Source organism: Rhinolophus ferrumequinum, chromosome 22 (genome assembly GCF_004115265.2).
Source record: "Rhinolophus ferrumequinum isolate MPI-CBG mRhiFer1 chromosome 22, mRhiFer1_v1.p, whole genome shotgun sequence".
Taxonomy (NCBI): domain Eukaryota; kingdom Metazoa; phylum Chordata; class Mammalia; order Chiroptera; family Rhinolophidae; genus Rhinolophus; species Rhinolophus ferrumequinum.
Window position 1 is genome coordinate 4,847,593 of NC_046305.1, and position 23,833 is coordinate 4,871,425.

The 23,833-nt window shown below is 38.6% G+C and overlaps 1 protein-coding gene across 1 annotated transcript; it reads left to right on the forward strand.

Annotated features, from left to right (window-relative positions):
• Positions 1-1,459: 1,459 nt before the first annotated feature.
• On the forward strand, positions 1,460-14,317 carry LOC117015160 (dimethylaniline monooxygenase [N-oxide-forming] 5-like). Its single transcript, XM_033093607.1, has 5 exons — positions 1,460-1,594; positions 6,315-6,503; positions 7,668-7,830; positions 9,442-9,584; positions 13,991-14,317. The coding sequence occupies exons 1-5, from the start codon at positions 1,460-1,462 to the stop codon at positions 14,192-14,194; spliced, it is 834 nt and encodes a 277-aa protein (XP_032949498.1). The 3' UTR covers positions 14,195-14,317.
• The last annotated feature ends 9,516 nt before the right edge of the window (positions 14,318-23,833 follow it).

A 23,833-nucleotide genomic window follows, 5' to 3' on the forward strand; every position in this document is an offset into this window, starting at 1 on the left:
ATAGGTTGTGATATGTGTCTTAAGAGCCACCACATAGAAAACAGAGTGGAAGTACGTAATGAGGACTATCATACATCAGTTAGAGAAGTAGATGTTAATTCATGTAACGTAAAAAAGAACTTCCTAATGACGACAACTTTTTGGAAATAAAATGTACTGCTTATGAAACAGTCACAGCCTCCTCACTACATGCGGTCAAGACCTGATAAACACATGTGAGGTTACACTAAGGAGAATTCCTACATTAGACAGAAGGTTAGGCTACACGACCTCTAAGTTCCCTTCCAACTCAAAGATTTGAGTCTATAATTCTTCCTGGGTTATGACTGAGAGCCCAAAGCCTGGGCTTTTGGGAACGAGCATTTTATATTTGTTTCATGCATGTATTTTTAAATATAGAGAGGTAGAATCATCACCCATAATTCCATGACTCAAATATTATAATTAATAACTGTGTGATGTATTTCTTGTATTTTGTAGGTTACAGCCTGTTTTCTGTTCTCATAAAAATTAGAAGCATTAACTGAACATTATTTTCACTAAAGCTTTTCTTAACATGAATACATTAGGATTTTCTTAACATGAAATAATCTGAAGTGATAAAAATGTTTGCACTTGTGACAAGTGAATTAATATTACTATTTGTGACAAGTGATATCAACAACATTATTTGGTTCCTTCCCTAAGAGGCTCATGGCAATTTTTTTTAACCCAAATGGGAGGAGTCATGGGAGAGGATTATATAAGATATAAGACGATGCACTATAAAAGTCTCTCACTGCTGTGGACTGTCTTAAAGAAGGCAGAGGGAGCAATACCTCTACTTTCACGACGAGCTGAAATTAAAATTGATTTTTCTTCTTTGCAAAGGTTGGTGTCTTATCTTTGTCTTAGCACGTATATATTGTTTGTGGTAGTAATCAATAATATATTTTACGTGATTACATTTGTATGTTATAGTATTCATACTGTCAACTATGTTAGCAAGTACAAGAGAGTCGGGAGCTTTAGAAGTTAACTTAGTCACTCGAGTTTGATTCTCAAGGCATTTGTTTGGTGTCTGCTGAGTCTCAAATCCTGTCAGGTGCTTAGTACTCAGTAAAATAAGGCAGACAGAATGACAAATAACAAAACGATTGCTAAGTGTGATAACAAACACCTATACAGGGTACTGTGTGGCCACGTACTCAGCATGGGCTGAACCATGCCAGAGAAGCTCATGTCTGTGTCTCTTTCTCTGACTCTGTGGAGAAGTCTTTTATGACATCAATGCATTTCTGTGTCCCTTATACCTACCATAGGCCTTGAGAGATAATCAACATATTGGTATAATCACTGCTGATGAGAATCATGAAAATGTAGGGCAGCAAACTCGGGGGCCTTGCAACAGGGTAGCTTCCGTGTAACTGGAATGGATGGTAGTGACAGAGCTTTTGATTTCTATCCGATTTGAGGCACTATGGCCAGGAAGCGGGTCGCTGTGGTTGGAGCTGGGATCAGTGGGCTGGGGGCCATTAAGTGCTGCTTAGAGGAAGACTTGGAACCCACATGCTTTGAAAGAAATGACGACATTGGAGGTCTCTGGAAGTTTCAGGTAAATTGGGATTTTACTTGATTTGAAGCACGTAACTTTTTAACATATCTCACGATTTGGATGATGGTTTCCTCAAATGGAATAGAGGGCGCACCACATTTTAGGAATACATTCATGATCCTAATCTTGCTCACGTGACCGACTGACTGGAGAAATATGTAAATATATGTCAATTGCAGGGATAGCCATGAAATTTGTGGGATTCTATCCTTGTATCTGAGGTTCCATGCGACCATGAGAAATATTAGAAAGGGAGCGGGGTTGAAGATTTTCAACTGATTGGAGTACTGTGCCCAAATTAGGAGGAAGTTTTTCTTTCATGGTTTGTCCATTTGTGATATGTATAAGGAACTCTACTGATCCCAAGGTCTTGAAGATATTCTCCTATGTTTTCTTCCAGAACCATTATTGCTTTACCTTTAGTGTTTGGGTCTATAATCTAATTTTAATGACATTGTATATGATGAGATATAGGGGTCAAAATTGTTTCCTCATCACATATCTAGTGGATATTTATTGAAAACACCATTCTTTCTTTCACTGAATTAAAATGGTGTCTTTTTTTTTTTTTTGTAAATTAGATGACTGTTCATGGGAATGTATTTAACCCTTCCACTGGCATATTTTTCTATCCATGTCCCGCTATTTTAATTCTGTATCTTTATAGTAAAGTTGGGTATTTTTGTTCTGTTTAAGGACTGTCTTAATTTTACAAGGATCTCACCATTGTTATATAAATTTTATAACTAGCTTCTCAATTTCCACAAAAAATATCTACTAGAATATTATTTAGGATTTTATTGAATCTGTAGCTAACTTTAGGAAGGATTAACAATGTAATAATACTGAGTGAGCTCATTCATGAAATGGTTTGTCTCTTCATTTGTTAGTGACTTTTCAGTGTAGAAGTCATGCATGTCTTTTGTCAGCTTTTTACCAGTTATTTCATATTTGTATGCTGTTGTAAATGGTAGCTGATATAAAAGTTCACTTTTCAACTTGTTACTAGTATATTCAACAATTGATTTTTTTGTTAACCTTGCGTCCAGCAAATTTTATGAATTCACTACTGCTTTATATGTCGATTCTTTGGATTTTTCTATACATACAATATACATACTCAAAATTTCTATGCACAATAACAGCTTTGCTTCTTCCCTTGTAATATTGATAAGTTTGGTGGGGGGGTGGATTTTGTTGCCTCGTATGCTAACTAGGGCCTCTAGGACAATTTGCATAAAAGTGCTGGTAGAATACCTCGTTCTTTTTCTCAACTTCAGAGACAAATTGTTCAATATTTTGCCAGTAAGCATGATGTTAGCTAAGGTTTTCGTAGATTAATAAAATTTCAACCTATACATAAATTGTGGGAAGGTTTTTTCTTTTAAATCATGGATAGATATACTTTTATCAAATGGTTTTTCTGCTCTACCTGAGATCATCAAGGTATTTGTTTATTCTGTTTATAAACAAATTTTTTTATTCTTTGTTTATTCTGTCAGCGTAATGCATTGCATGATTAATACTCAAATAATAGTACAAACTTCATTCCTAGAAAAACCCCTACATGGTAATTTTACTTTCATATATTCCTAGATTAGATTTATAATTTTTGCTAATATTTATTAACATACAAAATTTTTCCTAATATTTTTGTGTGTTGATGAAAGACATTGTATCATAATTATTCTTGCTTATACTGAGTGTCAGGTTTGGTATCTAGGTCATTCTACCCTCAAAGCTACTAAATAAACTAAGAAGTGTTCTTTCCTCTTCTATTTTCTTAAAGAATTCATGGGCAATTGGTATACTTCTCTTTAAATATTTGGAAGAATTCAGCAGGGAAGCTATCTGAGCTTTGAGTTTTCTTCTTAGGAAGGTTTTTAATGACCAGTTCAACTACTTTGAGAGATATAAGGCTTTTGAACTTTCTTTTTCTCTTCATGTCAGATTGATAAGGATTGTTTCTCAAGGAAGGTGTTCAGTTCAGGGGATATTGTTTATCATACTCTCTTATAATCATTTTTATATGTAATTTGTATAATCATGTTCCATTTTTATCCCTGGTATTGATAATTTATGTTTTCTCATTTTCTTCTTGGTCAATCTTGCTACGGTTTATCAATTTAATTAGTAGTCTAAGAGAACTAATTTATAGCCATGTATTTTTCTTCTACTGTATATCCAAGCTGTATTTCATTGGTTTATACTTATATCTTCATTATTTTCTTTTTCACATTTTGTGGTTTATCTGGGTCCTTGATTTAGGGCTTATAATATTGATTTGTAACATTTTCTTATTTAATATATCCATTTAAAGCTATAATTTTTCCTGTAATCACTATTTTGTTTCTTCCACAGGTTTGATGTATTGTTTTTTAACTGTTCAGTTCAAACTATTTTTTATTATTCTTGTGATATATTCTTTGATATAAGGGTTTAAATGTGTTGCTTAATTTCTAAACTATTGGGGGAGGGGATGTTTCTGGTTACCTTTCTCTTATTGATTTCTAATTAAATTCCACTGTGTTTGGAGAATATGCACTGATTTTAATCCTTTGAAATTCGTTTAGGCTTTTTAAATGGCCCAGCCTAGTATGGTAAGTTGGTCATATATCCTTCAAAAGAACATGTAGTCTAAACTTGCTGGGTTTATTTGTGTATATATGTCAATTAATTTACTTAAATTTAACTTTAAGTTATTTAAGTGTAAAGACATTTCTGATGTCTTTACCAATTTTTGTCCTATTGTTCAACAATCAGTTACTTAGTGGGGGAATTTGAACTTTCCAGCTGTGGGCATGGGTTTGTCTATTTCTCCCATTAATTTTGTTAATTTTTACTTTATATATTTGGAAACTGTTACTTGGTGAATTCATATCTAAGTTTTTATATCTTCTGTAAAATTGACATTTATATCATTATGCTCTCTCCCTTATTGCTAATCCTGCCATAATGTCTAATTTGTCATATTAATATAGTCAATCCAGCTGCCTTTTGATTTGTATTTGCATGATATATCCAATCATTCGGTCTAACTATGTCTCTTGTAAATAACATAAAAAACATTTTTGTCATGTATTTTGGTTTTTGTTTTAATTGGAGCATTCATATGTAATGAATTTATGAATATACTTGGGTTTTAGTTTAATATCTGGCATTTTAAAAAATTTGTTTTATATTTGTTGTTTCTTCAGTCCTCATTTCCTTCTTTCTTTTGGTGTTCCTCAAGTATTTTTTTACTTTTCTATTTTTCTCATACATTAATTAGTAGATATCAATTATTGCATTGTTATTCATGATTATAATGGGGTACCAAAAAAATGTATACAAGTGGACACTTTGATCAACGTTGCTCAAGCAGTAGTTTGCCATAATCAGAAGTATCTGGATGCTGATGGTAACCACTTTGAGCACCTCTTGTAATTGCAGAAGTCAAATGTGACTTGTATTCATCTTTAGTTATTGATATATATTATTACAATTTTAATAGTTATTTCCTTCCTTAAAAAGTGTATACATTTTTTTGGTGCCCTCTGTATGTAATATCTTGACTTATTATTCATCCTTATGTTTGTACTTTTACCACTTTTTGAATAAAGCAAAGACCTTACAACAGTTTAACTCCATTTACTACCTCCCATCCTTTGTGTTACAATAATATTGTACTTCTTAAAAATGCTATAAACCCCACAAGACATCGTTGTTATTGTGGTTTAACAGTCAATAGATTTCATGTTTATCCATATATTTATTATTTCTAGTGTTTGTCATTCCTTCCTGTGTCTGTGTGCTCCTACCTTGGTTCATTCCCATTCGGCCTGAAGAATTTCCTTTCACACTTCTGCAAGTGCTGGATTGCTAGCAAGAAATTCTCTCAGCTTTTGTTTGTCTGAATAAGTGTCCATTTTACTTTCCTTTTTTTTTTTAAGATTTTTTTTTTTTTTAATTGGGGAAGGGGAACAGGACTTTACTGGGGAACAATGTGTACTTCCAGGACTTTTTTCCAAGTCAAGTTGTTGTCCTTTCAATCTTAGTTGTGGAGGGTGCCATTCAGCTTCAAGTTTTTGTCCTTTTAATCTTAGTTGTGGAGAGCGCAGCTCAGCTCCAGGTCCAGTTGCCGTTGCCAGTTGCAGGGGACGCAGCCCACCATCCCTTGCAAGAGTCGAACCGGCAACCTTGTGGTTGAGAGGACGAGCTCCAACCAACTGAGACATCCTGGAGGCAGCTCAGCTCAAGGTGCCATGTTCAATCTTAGTTGCAGGGGGCGCTGCCCACCATCCCTTGCAGGACTCGAGGAATCGAACTGGCAACTTTGTGGTTGAGAGCCCACTAGCCCATGTGGGAATCAAACCCGCAGCCTTCGGAGTTAGGAGCATGGAGCTCCAACCGCCTGAGCCACGGGCTGGTCCCTTTACTTTCATTTTTGAAGGATATTTTCACTGGGTACAAAAGTCTAGGTAAACATGTTTTTTTTTCCAGCCTTTGTTTTAAATATACCCTTCCATTGTTTCTGACTTTTGTTATCTCTATTGAGAACTCACTATATGCACTATTGTTCACTCAATGTAACTTTTCTCTTGAGAAAATCTTCATTGAGAAAACAACAGGCAAAGTACTGCTTTATTAGACATGTGATTATTCTACCTGAAAATATTTTAGTTTTGATTTTCTGGTTATCACAAGGTTTATTTTATTAAGAGAGGTTTTTCTCTTATAGAAAAATATTTCAGAGAAAATGCCCAGTATCTATAAGTCTGTGACCCTAAACACCTCCAAAGAGATGATGTCCTTCAGTGACTTCCCCTTCCCCGACCATTTCCCCAACTATATGCACAACTCCAAACTCATGGACTACTTCAGGATGTACGTCAGACACTTTGACCTCCTGAAGTACATTCGTTTCCAGGTAAAATATAAGTGAAATACTGCATTGTGCGAGCATGTGTGAGTGTGTGTGTGTAGACACACTCAATTTTGTATACACAACAGTTGTACTTGCCATCCCCTGGTGGGACAGAGAAGATCATTAGTGAGCTTGCACCTTAGAAAACTATCACAGATAATGAAATAATCTTTTGAAGATCACACCTGAAGGTGAGGTTGGAGAGTTTTGCTGATTATGATAATACCTTAATGTGCCATGTTAAGGGTCCTCTCTTTAGCCTTAAATGCAAAGTATTTAAGGATTTACAACAATGGCACTAGTAACTGAGCCTGATTATATAAAACCAGGGCCATGAATACAATACCTGGAAGACTTTTGCAGACCCACGTAGTTCCCCCAATCAGTCTAAAACCAACACCATCAACACACATAAAAATCCAACCCAACAGTCATGGTAGAAAATGAATTTGTCCCTGGAACTCCAAAGTCACACCCAAGGAAACTAGACAGGCCTGTGCCACAGCGAGAAAACCACAGGAATACTATTCTCTTTCTTACAACATCTTCTTGGTAGGAGGATATTATTCCTGTGGCTTTAGTCTCTTCTTTGTTTTCTTCACAGTTAAGCCTCAACTATTTCTATTTCTATGGAAATTTAGGTTTTTAATGAACTACCCAAAACATATTGAAAAGTCACTGTCTCAGTCCTTTCGGGAAGTTATAATAAAATAGCAGAGATGGGGTGGCTTCTAAACAACATAAGGGTGGAAGTCTGAGATCAGGGTACCAGCATGGTACCCTGGGTGGGGGCCCTGTTCCTAGTTCATAGCTAGTGTCTTCTCTCTCTGTCCTCACATGGTGGAAGGGACTGGGGAGCTCTGTGGGATCTCTTTTATAAGAGCACTAATCCCATTCATGGGGGCTCCATCCTCATGACCTAATCACCTCCCAATAACCCCACCTACTAAGCCTGTTACCATCGGAGGGGTTAGGATTTCAATATATAAATTTTGGGACATTCAGATCATAGCAGGCACCTACACAAAGTCATGGGCGTACCCAGGAGAGGAAACAGAATGAGATGAATGCCTCAGTTGAGTTATGGTGTTTATGGGTTTCAGGGGAGGAGGAATTAATCCGATCACAATGACTGTGTATGATTTGTGCTTGTGTCCTTGTTCTCAGACCAACGTACAAAGTGTGAGGAAACGTCCAGATTTTTCTTTCAGTGGACAGTGGGATGTTGTTGTGGAGTCAGATGACAAGCAGGAGACTCTGGTATTTGATGGGATCTTGGTCTGCAGTGGACATCATACAGACCCCTACTTACCACTTCAATCCTTCCCGGGTATGTCCTAAGAATCTGATTGTTAGAAAAGTACTTGCCAAATAACATACAGAGCAAAATAATTGCACATCAACTACACCACTAGAGTTAATGAAATGTTCTGGTAACATTCAACACCAGACAACTAACTGCTGAACACTCATGTCAACGGGACAATACTGTCCACTCAAATACAAAAATCGGCAAAGACAACTCCTATTTTTAATGTACTATACTTTTATATACCTTCTGATAAGTCATAAAAAAAGCCCACATTTAAATGAGTTCCATTTCATGCCAATTTATTTGATCTTACTCCCTTCCAGAGAAAGTGAAATTATGAAACTAAGGGACAGATGAGAAGCAAAACAAGCAAAAGGCTGGTAAAATCTACAGACTTAGGAATCTGCTTCTCTGCAATATACAAAAGACTACGGGATAACATCTGAAAGTAACATTCATTTATCATGAATTTTCACTGATTTATTAAAAAAACCCAAAAATCCAAGCTTACTACTACTTTTGAATTCTTTGTGGTAAAATGGTGCCCATTTTGTGGTAAAACGGTGCCCATTTTTTTAGAAAGACACTCCCTCCCCTACTAACTACACCTTCTCCCTCTATTCTTCCATTTGCCCTCCCTTTTCATCTTTTGCTATCAGGCGTCAGTTGGGAAATATTTGATATCTTGGTGCCTTTCTCTGATGCCTAAAAAGCCACCATAGGAAACTCTATGGGATCGAGACAACCCCAAAATAAGAGAGTCAAGAAACTTAAACATGGATTTTGGTAGTCCAGCTGACTAGCTGAGTTAACTATGACAAATACCTAACTTTTCTGTGTCTACACACTAACACGACCATCTGTAAAATGAAAATACTTGATCTTCTAAATGTTAAAATGCAACATATTCTGGAAAACATGATATAACTATTGTATAACCCATATGAAAATGATTTACTTGCTGTCATATATTTATCAGCTTCATTCTGACTCACTTCCTCACACAGCCTCTCCCTGTATAGAGAAATGTGGGAGATGTATGTTTGGATGGGTTGTGGGTTGGGGTTGGGGGAGATGCAGAAGCCTGTCCAGAGTGAGACAGAGTCTGAGAATGGCAGACACAAAGTGAGTGAGGGCTGTGAAAAAGCCCTCAGCAGAGCCAGGGCGAGCATGAGGCCCTCAGGGACGTGGAGAGCAGAGGGAGGTCAAACTGATGAAGAAAGGCCCCATACCTCCTGAGAGAACAGTAAGCAAACCAACAACTACCAGTTTCCTGATTCTCCACTTTGCTGAAGATGGCATGGAACAATGGAATGACATTAGCTCATCCTGAAATTGTTGGGAAACCTCCCTTTTTGATTGGTCCAAGTTAGATCTACCATTTACCACTTTATCAGGTCACTAATCTAAATTTAGAATTCACAGTAGTGAATTCCGAGGTTGCTCCCTCTTTCCTTGATTTCTGGAGAATATAAAATTGAATTTTTAGGGCAAAGGGTGATACTCAATTCACTGACTCAGACTCATAGTCTTGCTTTTGCAGATTATACAGAACACATTCTTCTGTGTGTTGAGTCAGCAATTGGAAAGGGACCCCCTATAATGAGACATTCTCTCTTTCCACCCCAGGCATTGAGAAGTTTGAAGGCTGCTACTTCCACAGTCGGGAGTATAAAAGTCCTGAGAACTTTGTAGGAAAGACGATCATCGTGGTTGGCATTGGGAACTCCGCAGTGGACATTGCAGTGGAGCTGAGTCATGTAGCAAAGCAGGTCTGTTTGCCAGAAAGCCACAACTTTCACTAGTGAAAGCCTCTGCATATATGGTAATCATCTAGAATGCAGGTTTGCTCTGGCAGGGACCAGGAAAGAAAGTGAAATCCACGGGCCCTGGTCTCAGGATGTTTCAATTCATGGGGAGCAGACTGATAAATGCAAATTAAATGCCTCATATTCACAATGGAAAACACATGTAAACAAATTATAACTAACCGAGCTAATGAAGCAAAACTTTAGCTAAAATGAAATGTGAGATCATTAATCTGACTTTTCTTGAGACCATAGCATCTCCTGGTTCCTGAAATAGACTTCAAATGGTGGTAAAGACAAGAACTTGGGAGTCCATCTGGGATGAGATTTTGGTGGTGAGAATTACAAAATAGGGTAAAGAGGAGAATCAACGGAGATGATAAATACAAAGGTCTGACAATTAAGTTCGTGGACAAGCAGTTAACCAAGTTCACTATTTGGAAGTGCCGAAAAGGCTGCATAAAAAAGTTAGACAACCTGAACTTTTTGCCAACAATTCATGGCTCTTGCATCACAATGCACCAGCTCACATGGCACTGTCTGTGAGGGTTTTTAGCCAGTAAACAAATACCTGTATTGGAACCCTCCCTACTCACCTGATCTGGCCCCCAATGACTTCTTTCTTTACCCAAAAATAAATATTGAAAGGAAGATATTTTGATGTCATTCAGGACATCAAGGGTAATACGACCACAGCTCTGATGTCCATTCCAGAAAAAGAGTTCCAAAATTGCTTTGAAGGGTGGACTAGGCACTGGCATTGGTGCATAGCTTCCCAAGGGGAGTACTTTGAAGGTGACCATAGTGATATTCAGCACTGAGGTATGTAGCACTTTTTCTAGGATGAGTTCGAGAACTTAATTGTCTGACTTTCGTATATGATCCTCTTTAACTTGGAGAATTGAAATTATCTATAATGCTGTTTTATCATATTTCATTTCATACAAAAGCAAGTTATCAAAGAACTTCCTTTATGATTGATTATTCAGTATTTTTCCTTCCATTGAAAAATTAACAATACTCAGAGGTTAGATAAAAATGAAATAGCTTTTAAATTCAAGATTTTTAACTACAGTTAATAAAGTCTTAAATTATGGACAAGCCCAAACTACCAGGTTGTTCAGATATCCTGATTATGTGTACATTTTTATTTTCATTTACTTTCCTTTATCTTAAGTTTTTAGGAGAAATTATTTCTAAGCCACTTACTATGGGTTTAGTTTTTTAAAATTTTAATAAGCATTTTAAGAGGTAAATGCCTGTCTCCAGCACCCGTCTAAACATCTTCTACTTCCAGATTTGATCAACAAGAATTGAGATTCAACACGATCACCTCAAGATTACCAAAGCATAAAAATCAAACAAATAATTCATTATCTTTTCATCAGAATACTGAAACTTTGCAAATATATTACAGAAAGGTTTGAAAGTGATTCTGGTTACATTCTGTTAAGCAAGATACTAGTCCTGAATAATCTGATTCATTAAAGTTTTTAATATACATTTTTATTTTGATGTAAACAATATAGTAGAAATATATAGCAGCTCTGATGATAATTCATTTACTTCTAAATTTATACTCTTATTTATATATGAAACACATATCCAGGAATTTTTTTTGAAATAGTAATTCAGATGCAAAAATCCTAAACAAAATTCTAGCAAATCAAATGCAACAATGTATTAAACAGATTATTCATCATGACCAAGTGGGATTCATCCCAGGGGCACAAGGATGGTTCAACATACGCAAATCCATCAATGTGATACATCACATAAACAACATAAAGGACAAAAATCATATGATTATATCAATTGATGCATAAAAAGCATTTGACAAGATACAACATCCATTTATCATTGAAACACTTAATAAAATAGGTATAGAAGGAAAATACCTTAACATAATAAAGGCCATAATATGACAAACCCTCAGCTAATCTCATAATTAACGATGAAAAACTGAAACCCTTTGCTCTATGTTCAGGAACACGACAGGTCTGTCCCCTATCACCTCTGCTTTTCAACATAGTGTTGGAAGTCCTCGCCAGAGCAATCAGGCAAGAGAAAGAAATAAAAGGCATACAAATTGGAAATGAAGAAGTTAAATTGTCACTCTTTGCGGATGACATGATGCTATATATAGAAAACCCTAAAGACTCCACCAAAAAGCTATTAGAAACAATCAACGAATACAGTAAAGTTGCCGGCTACAAAATCAACGTACAAAAGTCCATTGCATTCCTATATACTAACAATGAAATCTCAGAAAAAGAAATAAAAAACAATTCCTTTTGCAATTGCAGCAAAAAGAATAAAATACCTAGGAATAAACTTAACCAAGGATGTGAAGGACCTATATGCTGAAAACTATAAGACATTTTTAAAAGAAATTGAAGAAGACACAAAGAAATGGAAAGACATTCCGTGCTCATGGATTGGAAGAATCAACATAATTAAAATGGCCATTTTACCCAAAGCAATATACAGATTCAATGCAATCCCCATCAAAATCCCAATGGCATTTTTTAAAGAAATAGAACAACAAAATCATCGGATTTGTTTGGAACCACAAAAGACCCCGGATAGCAAAAGCAATCTTAAGAAAAAAGAACAATACTGGAGGTATCGCACTCCCTGACTTTAGCTTGTACTACAGGGCAACAATAATCAAAACAGCATGGTATTGGCAGAAAAACAGACACGCAGACCAATGGAACAGAATTGAGAACCCAGGAATAAACCCATGTAAATATGGACAGATAATTTTTGACAAAGAAGCAAAAAACATACAATGGAGAAAAGGCAGGCTCTTCAATAAATGGTGTTGGCAGAATTGGAAAGCCACATGCAAAAGAATGAAACTGAACTGCTATCTGTCACCATGTACCAAAATTAATTCAAAATGGATCAAAGACTTAAGCATAAGACCTGACACAATAAACTGCATAGAAGAGAACATAGGTACTAAACTTATGGACCTTGGGTTCAAAGAGCATTTTATGAATTTGACTCCAAAGGCAAGGGAAGTAAAAGCTAAAATAAATGAATGGGACTATATCAAACTTAAAAGCATCTGCACAGCAAAAGAAACCATCGACAAAATAAAGAGGCAACCAACTGAATGGGAGAAGATTTTTGCAAACATTGCCTCCGATAAGGGGCTAATATCCAAAATATACAAGGAACTCACGCAACTCAACAACAAAAATCAAACAACCCAATTGAAAAATGGGCAGAGGACCTGAAGAGACATTTCTCCAAAGAGGACATACAAATGGCAAATAGACATATGAAAAAATGCTGAACATCACTAATCATCAGAGAAATGCAAATAAAAACCACAAGGCGATATCACCTCACCCCAGTCAGAACGGCTATAATCAAGACAAATAGTAACAAGTGTTGGAGAGGCTGTGAAGAGAAAGGAACCCTCGTACACTGGTGGTGGGAATGCAGACTGGTGCAGCCCTTATGGAAGGCAGTGTGGAGGTTCCTCAAAAAATTACGAATAGAATTACCGTATGACCCATCTACCCAAAAAATCTGAAAATATTTATCCATAAAGACACCTGTGCTCCAATGTTCATTGCAGCTTTATTTACGGTGGCCAAGACATGGAAACAACCAAAATGTCCTTCCATAGATGAATGGATAAAGAAGTTGTGGTATATATACACAATGGAATACTATTCGGTGGTTAGAAAAGATGACATAGTACCATTTATGACAATATGGATGAATCTTCAGATTATAATGCTAAGTGAAATAAGTCAGACAGAAAGAGCAGAGAACCATATGATTTCACTGATATGTGGTATATAAACCAAAAACAACAAAAGAACAAGACAAACAAATGAGAAACAAAAACTCATAGACACAGACAATAGTTTAGTGGTTACCAGAGGGTAAGGGGGGTGGGGGGGTGGGAGATGAGGGTAAAGGGGGATCAAATGTATGGTGATGGAAGGAAAACTGACTCTGGGTGGTGAACGCACAATGGGATTTATAGATGATGTAATACAGAATTGTCACCTGAAATCTATGTAACTTTACTAACAATTGTCACCCCAATAAACTTTAATTAAAAACAACAAACAAAAAAAGTAATTCAGAAACATAAGATAAGTGATGAAATTTTCTTTTTTTCATTCAGAAATCTGGTATCACAGAGCAGCCTTTTCCTGGAAATCAGTAAGCGGCTCTGGTGAAATACTAAATGGTGGACACTTGTGTTTTACCTCTAATTGTTTAATTAGAGAGTTAGAAGTAACCTATATTCCCTAAACGGGGTAATGGGTAAAAATGAATAATAATACTCTTATGTAGAGAGTTCTCTCTCTTTTGCTGGTTTGCTCTGTCTCCCTCAGGTATTTCTCAGTACTAGACGAGGAGCATGGATTTTACACCGTGTGTGGGATCATGGGTATCCCAGTGATATTTCACTCTTCACTCGGTTCAATAATTTCCTCCAGAAAATAGTAACAACAGAAATGGTCAATAACTACCTCGAGAAGACAATGACCTCCAGATTCAATCATGCACACTATGGCCTACAGCCTCAGCACAGGTAATAATCAAGGAGTCTGAATTTGTGACATTATGTGGACGTGTAAAAAGGAATTTGCCATAAAAGCAATTCAACTTCTGGAAATTAACATTTATTTTGGCCACTTAACTTCACACATTAATTCATATAAACACATAGTAGAACACATCTATGATATATGTTTTTGCACATAAGTATGACTATGTTTTTTGATGCCATGTTTCACTCTATCATTCATTTGGCAATCATTTAATGTTCAGTTGTTAATGTGCCAAACACAAGAAAATAAATATTATGTACCCCCTCCCTTCAACCAGGTTTTAAGTCTAGAGGAGAGAAATGGACATGAAAACAGATTAGAGCAAAGAAGTGTGATTGGTACTATGACACGTCAGGGTAGAGTACATGAGGCTCAAAGTAAGAAGTAGTCAATTTCACTAAGCTTGGGGTGGAAATGTCAGGAGAGACCACAAAAAACAGACATACTTAGGATGCCTTCCTCAATACCCCTGTGATTCCACGTCAATCCCATGGAGGTTTCTTGGTTCAGAAACCACCTGCAGCTTCTGATGAAAAAGTAAAAGACAGAAGTGAGAATCAGTACTAAGCTAAGATGAGGAAAAGGAGTAGATTGGGGAAATGAGATTTAAAAGAGTAAAATAAAAGTACCAACTAAAGTATCAATTTAAAAAATAATTGTCTGAGATTGTAAAAAATACTTGTTTTTCTTATACTACTACTTGATTATCTGGAATGGCAATTCTGAAAGAAAAATTCCTGAAATGTTTTAGCAAATGAGATGTAGGAATGTGGCATTTATTGATTCATTCATCAAAATACTTAATGAGCATTTACTACGCTGGGCGTGCAGATGAAACTGTATTCTACTTGAGGGAAATGGAGGAGAATATTATGCAGAATGTGATGAGAACTGTGAAGGATCACGTGAGCCAGACCAGGTAATTTAATGGAATGATCAAGAAGGCATTTCTGAGGAGTAATGTTTAACCTAAGACTTAAAACATAAGAAGGAACAACCAATGAAAAGAGTTGGTAGAAAAGGGTTCCAATGGAAGGATCTCTAAGTACAAAATTCTTGAGCCAGGAGAGGTCTGGTGCAAACTGAGGAGCAGAAACGAAGTCAGTGTGATCAGATCAAGTCAGCAAGGGGAGAATGGTACAAGAGAAGCCTAGAGAGGGAGGCAAAAGCCAGATCACATATTTCTGGGCCACGGTACAGAGTTTGAATTTTATTCTATGAACAATGAAAAATCATTAAGAATTTTAAGCTTGGGAGGGATTTGTGGTTTCATGGATACTTTAAAGGATCACTCATACTGTTGTAGAAAATGAGACTAGGGATTAGAGGTCAAAGCAAAAGAAAAAATCTAGCAGAGTGATAAATTGGCTTGGATTAGTATCATAGGAGTGGAGAGGAAATAAAGTGGATAGATTTAGGATGGGCTCTGAAAATAAAACATGAAATGCTTGCTGATGGGTTGGATGTGAAAGGGGAATGAAGGAAAAGAAGAAATCAAGAACACCCAGGTGTTTTACTAGAATAATTGGATGAACAAGGGGCCCTTGAGTGCACCGGGGATGGGAAGCCGTCCGGAGGAGGAACAGGTTTGGAGGTGAGAACTGAAAGTTGGCGTTCCTATGAGACAGTCAGGTGGAGATAAATGAGAGGCAGGCCGTTGGCTGTGTGGGTCTGGAACTCAGCGGAGACGCCTGAGCTTGAGATATAAAACAGGAAGAATAAAAATTACGTGACTGAATAAGTTCTCTTTGATTCACTCAAGCACAATCTTGTAACTATTGCAGCCTATTCTTTAAAAATCCTTGACTGCAAGGGAAAGCAGAAAGCAAGATTCTGCCAACAGTATGCATATGTCCCTCTTTTTCCCTCCAATCTCAGCTCTGTCTACCTTTGTCCCCTGAGCCAGACAGTTGTTGGAACCCAAGGGCAAATGGAATCAATTAAGGAGTTGATCTCTATGCCAGTCTCTCTCCCCCATGGGCCTGGCCAGTGTCTGGAGACCAGCTTCCGAAATCTCCAAGGTAAGGACCCAGATTGACAGATCAGAGGCAAGCAAGACCCAGTGTGGAAGTCTTTGGTGAAAGCCAAGAGCAGCCCTTCATGAAGAATGCCTGGCCCAGCACTGGTAAGGGTGAGAAAAGATGCACGAGAAAGTTGAGTCTTCCCTGAGGCCGGAAAGGCCCCAGAGTGGGGGACACAAAAGCTGTCTCCAGGCGTCTCAGCCAGAGAAGGGCTGCTTGCTTCTTTCTACATCTTGGGCCCATCAAGGTGGTCCACTACACCTTTACCAGCCGCAGAACAGCTCGCTGCCTCAAGGCGCACTCCCGTGACCAGACCTTGGCCCCAAGAGCTGTCAAAGACAAATACCATTTCATATACATGATATCTGCATCTGGAGACAGGAAGATGAATCAAAAAATCAGAATACAGGCATAGGAAAATAGAAGCATGAAAAGAAGTCAATTTGCATAAAAAACGTGAAGAGATCTTAAGAAGATTCAAAGACAGCACAAGATATTCTTTGAAGCTTGAAAATATTTCCGACCTAAACATGACAGTAGACAGACTGAAGGGGAAAATCGTTACTGGACAGATTTAGAGAAATGGAGACAGATGGAGGAGACACAATATTCAAACAATTAATAGAAAAAATTTCCAGGATGGATTATTAACAACACACTCACACACACACACACACACCCTTAGGTGAATTCCATGATCATGGTCCAACCACAAGAAACGAGTTATCTACAAACAAAAAATAATTAGATTTCGCCAGACTTTACATTTGCAAGACCGGATTCTATATAGCGGCACAGAATCTAAAGATTCTCAGAGAAAATGTCTTCATCCTAAGAATCCTAAAACCTGACGAGATATGATTCATTTGTAATAAGGAAAAAAAAAGTTCTTTGAGGGTATATCGTCAACAGATCAATCAGAATATACACTTCGATGTGGAAGAAGAGGAGGAAAAAGGGAACCAGTGTGAGCGATCTATAGCTAAGTCCAAACTGATAAAGATGGACCCTGTGGTACTGCGTGATCTGAGTACTAAATAAATGTTGTTTAGCTAAGAGCCCTAGCAAAGGGAAATTCTAATAAAGGCACCAACTGTCTCAACAAAATCGAGGCATGAAGAGGTCTAAGAAAAGACAGTAGACAGCTGAACAGAAGAGGTGCACATCAGAAAATTAATCCATCGGTGACAATAGAAACCAAAGGCCAAAGATTCCTCTTCATTGTTATGAGTTTTGGATTTTAAGAACTATATGTGTTATAAAGATCAATGCAATTTTTTATCATGTTACATTTTTTCTGACCATATTATTTTTCCATTGATTTAGCTTGCAGTGCTTTTAAAAAACACAAGTGTCTTGAATTTTCAAAACTCACATATGTCTACCTTTCCTGTTCCAAATTCAGAGTTTGAAAGCTACGTTACAAGGTACACCCTGTCCCAGGATTGTAAAATCAGTCTCCAAGCTTGCAAGATTCTCACTTTTTAAGTTTTTTATGCTTAAATCTTTAATCAATTTAGAATTTACTTTCAACATGGTTACTATAAGAATCTAATGGTATTTACATGCTTGTAGTAACTCTCCCTTTTGCCCTCCAATTCAGTCCAAACCCAGTGACCCTCCCTTTTTGCTCTCCACTTGTTGACTTTGAGTTGCTTAAGGTAAACTTAATTCCATACATTTTTGTATATTGACTTGGTTTTTCTATGTCTGCACCTTTGTCTACTTCTTTCCCTGTACCCCATTTTCAGTTCAGCTCCTACCTATCTGTAAGACACCTTTCCAGTTATTCACGAAGTAGCTCCTCCTTCTTTGCCACATAAGTTTGCTTAGTCAGGGTGGTCATGGGACCCAGTTTTCTCCAGTGAGAGGAACGGCGAGACCACTAAACAGGTTTGCTGGGAAGGCTATTGTTTGCCTAGAAAAAGCCTCATGCTCTGCAAGCATCAATCTGTGCTCTTCCCTTTCTCCTTCTTCCTCCCTGGAGCATGGATCCAGGGCCGGTAGGTAGCATGATTTCAGACAACAATTTAGTCATAAACAAATGTTTGGCTGAACACTTGTGTTTAGTGCATTTATGACTAATCCTGCATCAAGTATATTATACATTTAACTTGGAGAATGAATTTTCCTACAAATAATAATAATTTGGTAGGAAGTGAGATGGAGGGAATGATAATAACTGTCCTTTTCAAACTGGGATTCAGAGTAATATATCATTTTTCCTCAATTTACGTACTTTAAACCTGTTTAACCATTAAAAAAATACTACGGCACAGAATGCAAGATGAACACAAATTTTCAAGATAAAACATAAGACTTCAGAACATGTAGAGCTGAGGTAGCCACTAAAGCACTGAGGATACAAAAATCACTCTCCTCCTCCATTATTAGAGGCAGAAAGTTGGATAAACACAGATTTCAGAGGAAAATACAAATTGTTGATTCAGTTCCTTCTCATATACATGACTTTCTTTTAGTATACGTTATTTGTTTACTTGGGATTTTTTTCCATATATATACAGGCCTTTAAGTCAGGCTCCAACGTTCAGTGATGACCTGCCAAATCACCTAATTTCTGGAAGAGTCCAAGTGAAGCCCAATGTGAAGGAGTTCACAGAAACGGCCGCCATCTTCGAGGACGGCAGCAGAGAGGAGAATATTGATGTTGTCATCTTTGCTACAGGATACAGCTTCTCTTTTCCTTTCCTTGACGATCTGATCAACGTTACTAATAATGAAGTGTCCCTGTACAAACTCGTGTTCCCCCCCGAGCTGGAGAAGCCCACACTGGCTTTCATCGGCCTCATCCAGCCTGTGGGCAGCGTGCTCACTATTGCAGAGCTCCAGTCTCGCTGGGCTACACGAGTGTTCAAAGGTACGTGAACAAATGGTGGAGAAAGACCTCCTAGTTCAGGTAAAGCTGGTCCTCACTTCTCCCTGCCCCGAGTGCTCTGCTGTCGACACAACGCACGCCTGCTGCCCCCTACACTCCCGACTGACCCTCAATCGTCTTTTCTAGGCCTGAGCCAATTACCCTCAGTGAAGGACATGATGGCAGACATCGCCCAGAGGAAAAGGGCTTTGGAAAAACGGTAAATAAATAATTGGTAACGACTAGGTGGGGACCCACATAGGGAGCACGGGATTGCTTAACTGGGACCAAAACCCACACTGCATGTCACTCAAGCACGTGAGAGTCCTCGCCATATCCTATGTCATTACGTAACAAAACCAAGCATGAATCTTAGTTACGCAACAAATAACCATGTATGGATTCTCATTCAATCGTATTAAGTCTGAATTTCAGTTCTTAACCTCACTGTCAGTTATTATCGGGATTTCCTCCAGGGTCTCACCACAACCCAGGAAACCTATGGGAGTCCCCCAAACGTGGGGATAGTCTGAATGTCACCACATCACTTTCCTAGTTGACATCTTCATTGCCTGAGTCTAAAGTACACTCTGTAAGCTCCGAGAGCTCTTCACGTCCCTGCCATAAGGAGGGTGAGAACATGGCTCCAGCTGAGCTGGGTTCAGGGTCCAGTCTCCCCAGGAACCCCACACAACCATTCCCTCTGAAATCTTGCCACGGACTCCAAGACTCTTTCACACCACACTTCTATTTCATGCACTATGTGAAGTCCCTCTGGCTCCCCTCTGTTTGCCTTCAAAGATATTTATCATATCCTCTTCTGTGCGCCTACAATTGAAGGAAACAATAGCTAGAAGGGGAGACATTTTCCAAGGAAGATGTTTTTTTAATCATGTAACAAAAATGTCGAGACAAGGAAACCCAAAAGGCTGGACTACTTTGATAGACTGGTGGAGGAGAGGAATACAGACAGAAAATACACAAATTAATATCTTAACCACCTTGCCACTTTGTTTCAGGATTCTAAAGCCTTTAGTGTGCACGTATGTGTTTTCAGATAAAGAAGTAAAATTCATTCCCATTAACCTACTCCATTTTAGAATCAGTTTTACAAAAGTTGCACCACAGAAAACCAATGGTTGAGAAAGGATTCAAGTGTCATTCTCATCAATATTTGGAAGAACATTCACTCATTAAAAATCTATTTTGTGTCTATTATGGCAGGCGAATGTCTAAGTGTGTCCAATAGGACTGTGGAGAGTGGGTCGCTTTAGCTTTCTAGTTCAGTCCCTTCACCTTTAAACTGAGCAGCAGTCAAAGTCTTGTAGTTTTCAAATGATACACAGTTCTGTCCTCCCACCTGTTTCAGGTACGTGAAGACACCCCGCCACACACTCCAAGTGAATTACATGGAGTATATGGATGAGATCGCCACCCTGGTGGGGGTGAAGCCTAACCTGCTGGTCCTCTTTCTCTCGGACCCCAAGCTGGCCCTGGAGGTTGTCTTTGGCCCATGTACCCCGTACCAGTATAGGCTGCAGGGGCCGGGGAAGTGGGACGGGGCCCGGAGAGCCATCCTGACCCAGAGAGAGCGGATCATCAAACCCCTGAGGACTCGGATTACCAGTGAGGACAGTGGCTCGTCTTCAAAGCTTCCTTGGCTGAAGGTGGCAGCAGCTGGCCTGGCCCTTCTGGCTGCTGCCTTAGCCTACTTTAGATACATCCGTCATGGTGATGAATAGAAATAAGTGAATGAACAGTGAGTAGAGAAAACAGGTGATAGGTTGTACTGCTCCTGGATCACTGTATTTTTTAATTTGTAAGTCAGTAATATACGTTCAATATTATTTAGGATAACTATATCCACTTCAGAAAATGTTATCTCCATACACTTTACAAATAGATTTCTTTCTTTAAAAATAGGTATGCGTCATACTTCTCCGTGTAATATGAATGCACAAGAAAAGCTTATCTAAGATTGTGTTTGTAACACACAGTATACCTAAATTGGTTTCGCACCGCTAAATCTCCTTAAAGGAATTTATAAATAAAATGTTACTTTAACACTGATTTTATTGTCAATCTTATCTTTCTTCCTCTGCGTAATTCCATCATATTCTAATCCAGAATGAAAGCTGAACCTTTTTAAACTGAGCCTTTTTTTTATGCTAATGTTTACAGCACAGAAATTAAAAGTCACAAGGAAAAACTCTTAGGTGTTCATTTACTATTAGGTTGGTGCAAAAGTAATTGTGGTTTAAAAGGTTAAAAACAATTGCAAAAACCCCAATTATTTTTGCACCAACCTAACATGAATTAAGTATGCGTTTCTTTTAAGTTCATTTGAAAGCAACCCTTTTATTTTGAAGAAACAACTAAAATAAAGTGCAATATATTTCAGATGTTTCAAAAAATTACTCTAAAGGGTCAATATTTAGAAACAAACAATTATGTTGTATGACAGCTACCTTATATTAATCAAAGCCTAGGTTGACCTTCAGGGACCAAACACAACTACTGGCTGGCTGACCTGTTCATTCTGCCCAGCTTCACTACAGCTTTTTCTTTACCCTGGATAGTCGTGATTTGGGGGGAGGGCAGAAGGGTTCTCTGCCCCCCAAGGCCTCCTCCTCCCAATAACTGATTATGTGAAATCCTCCCCGCACTCAGCCTGTCATTTAGCTGAAGGACGTTCTTCCCTTGTCCCTAATAATAGATTCTCTGCTGTGTTCCTACCCTCCTGGGGAGGTCAGAAATTCAAGTTCATGCTGGTCCCTGGAAAAACGGATCACACAAAGCTACTGAGATGGCCAGGGCAACAGAAGTCCCCCTGAACTCATGGATGTGCCTGAAAGTTTCTCCAAGGCACACCTGAGAAATCCTCAAGGAAAATACTTTTCAACTTCTAATTCTCCATACTTTCACTTCTTAGAGGAACTACCAGAGTAGTTTTCTGAAGCCAAGTCCCTCCCAACGGTTATAGTCCCGAACGTTAAACCATCCAAAAACGTTAATTTTGACGATGTTGTTTTATGAAAGTTAAAAACCAAAAACGTGCTGAACTGACTCTAAAACAAAAATTTTCTTGGCAGTGAGGACGTGGCTCCAAGCCCTCAAGCACCTTTTCTGTTCCAAAGGCATTTAGTGTGTGCATCCTGGGAACAAACGGCTGACGAATATTCTGCCATCCTGGGTTCTCCAGGCATCTCAGACACTATAGGGTGAGGAGGTTCCCCCAAGGTATTTGAAAAGATAGGGCTAGATAGGGACTCTACAATCTGTCCTTCTGGGAGGAATAACCCGTACAACTCCATCAGGAAGCCCCTGATAAGTGCACACAACGTGATGTGTGCACCGCTGAGAACGGCACACTCCAGAGAGACTCCTCAGAACAAATGGACCCTTCTGTGAGGCTTGAACAGGCCTCCCCCTTCTCTTTCTTCTCAGACAACACCCAACAGAGAACTGCGCCCAGTGAAAGCCGAACAAATACTTCTGACTACAGACCTCCCACTGGGAAAGCCCATGGCCGAGGGAAGTAAATGAGTAGGAAGACATGTTATACACTTAGCATTTCTGATGAGTCCTTTTCCCTAAATCTTCGAAGGGATCTTTCAATATAATGATACTTATAAGTGTGAAACAATTTGACACACGGGCTACTTACATTGTATAGTGTCCTGTAGAAGCCAGGAAGCCTGAATAGCCCCTCAGGTAGGAGGTGAGGAAACAGACACGTGCAGCTGGCTGGCCCAAGGCCTACTGAGCGGGGATTAAGACCGGGAACTCCCAGGTAGACAGATGCCATGCTTCAAAGCCCACAGCTGCACTGTCTCCACTGTCACTGTCTCCAAAACCTTGAAGGAAATGCTCTTCCATGAGTAACCAGTGCTGTAGGAGGCGAGGTCACCGGCTGCCTTGCAGTGTCCGCCTTAGGCAGCGCCACACTCGTGCAATGACACCTTGGTGACAGGGCCTCACAGGCTCCCAGTTTTCCCAGTTTACTGGAATTCAAGGGGGTATTGGCAGCGGGTGGTTTGTACCTTAGTACCCCTGCTGGATACAATTCAAAGTATGATGAGGTCCTTGTGTGCTCAGACAACCCTTCCTTTAGCTGTTTAGGGCCTTCTGTTCAATTAGCCAGCTGAAGCAGAAACCTATTCGGAACCCCCAACAAGCACTGCTGTTTTTACACTGTGCTAGTGGTATTTTCCATTTATGCAATTTCGCTCATTCACTTCCTTATTCGTGGGTATAACAAACGTTTCCTGAGCTCCAGGCACTGGGGAGACAGCAGGAAACAAGACGGTCAAAGTCTCTGCCTTGTGCAGCTGTATAGCCTAGTGAGAGACAGATGCTACACATACAGAGGAACATAATGCCAAGGAAGAAAAAGAAAGAAAGAAAGGAAAGAGAAAGTGTTTCTGACGCATACAAATACCCAACAATTTTTCTGTGAAATTGGAGCATACCATACCTACTTTGTTGTAAACTCCCATAATTGAGTTCACTAACGCACCAATTGTTGGAATTTAGTTTGTTTTAACATACTGGAATTTATAAAAACAATTGACCAACAATTAATGACATACGAGATAACAGATAAGGGAGACTTTACATAACTGAAAAGCCTGAAGGCTGGGAAACATGTCCATGGAACATCCAAACGTCATGGTCACGCTGACCAGCTTGCTCTTAGCGCGTGACTGCACTTGATGCAGAAAATTC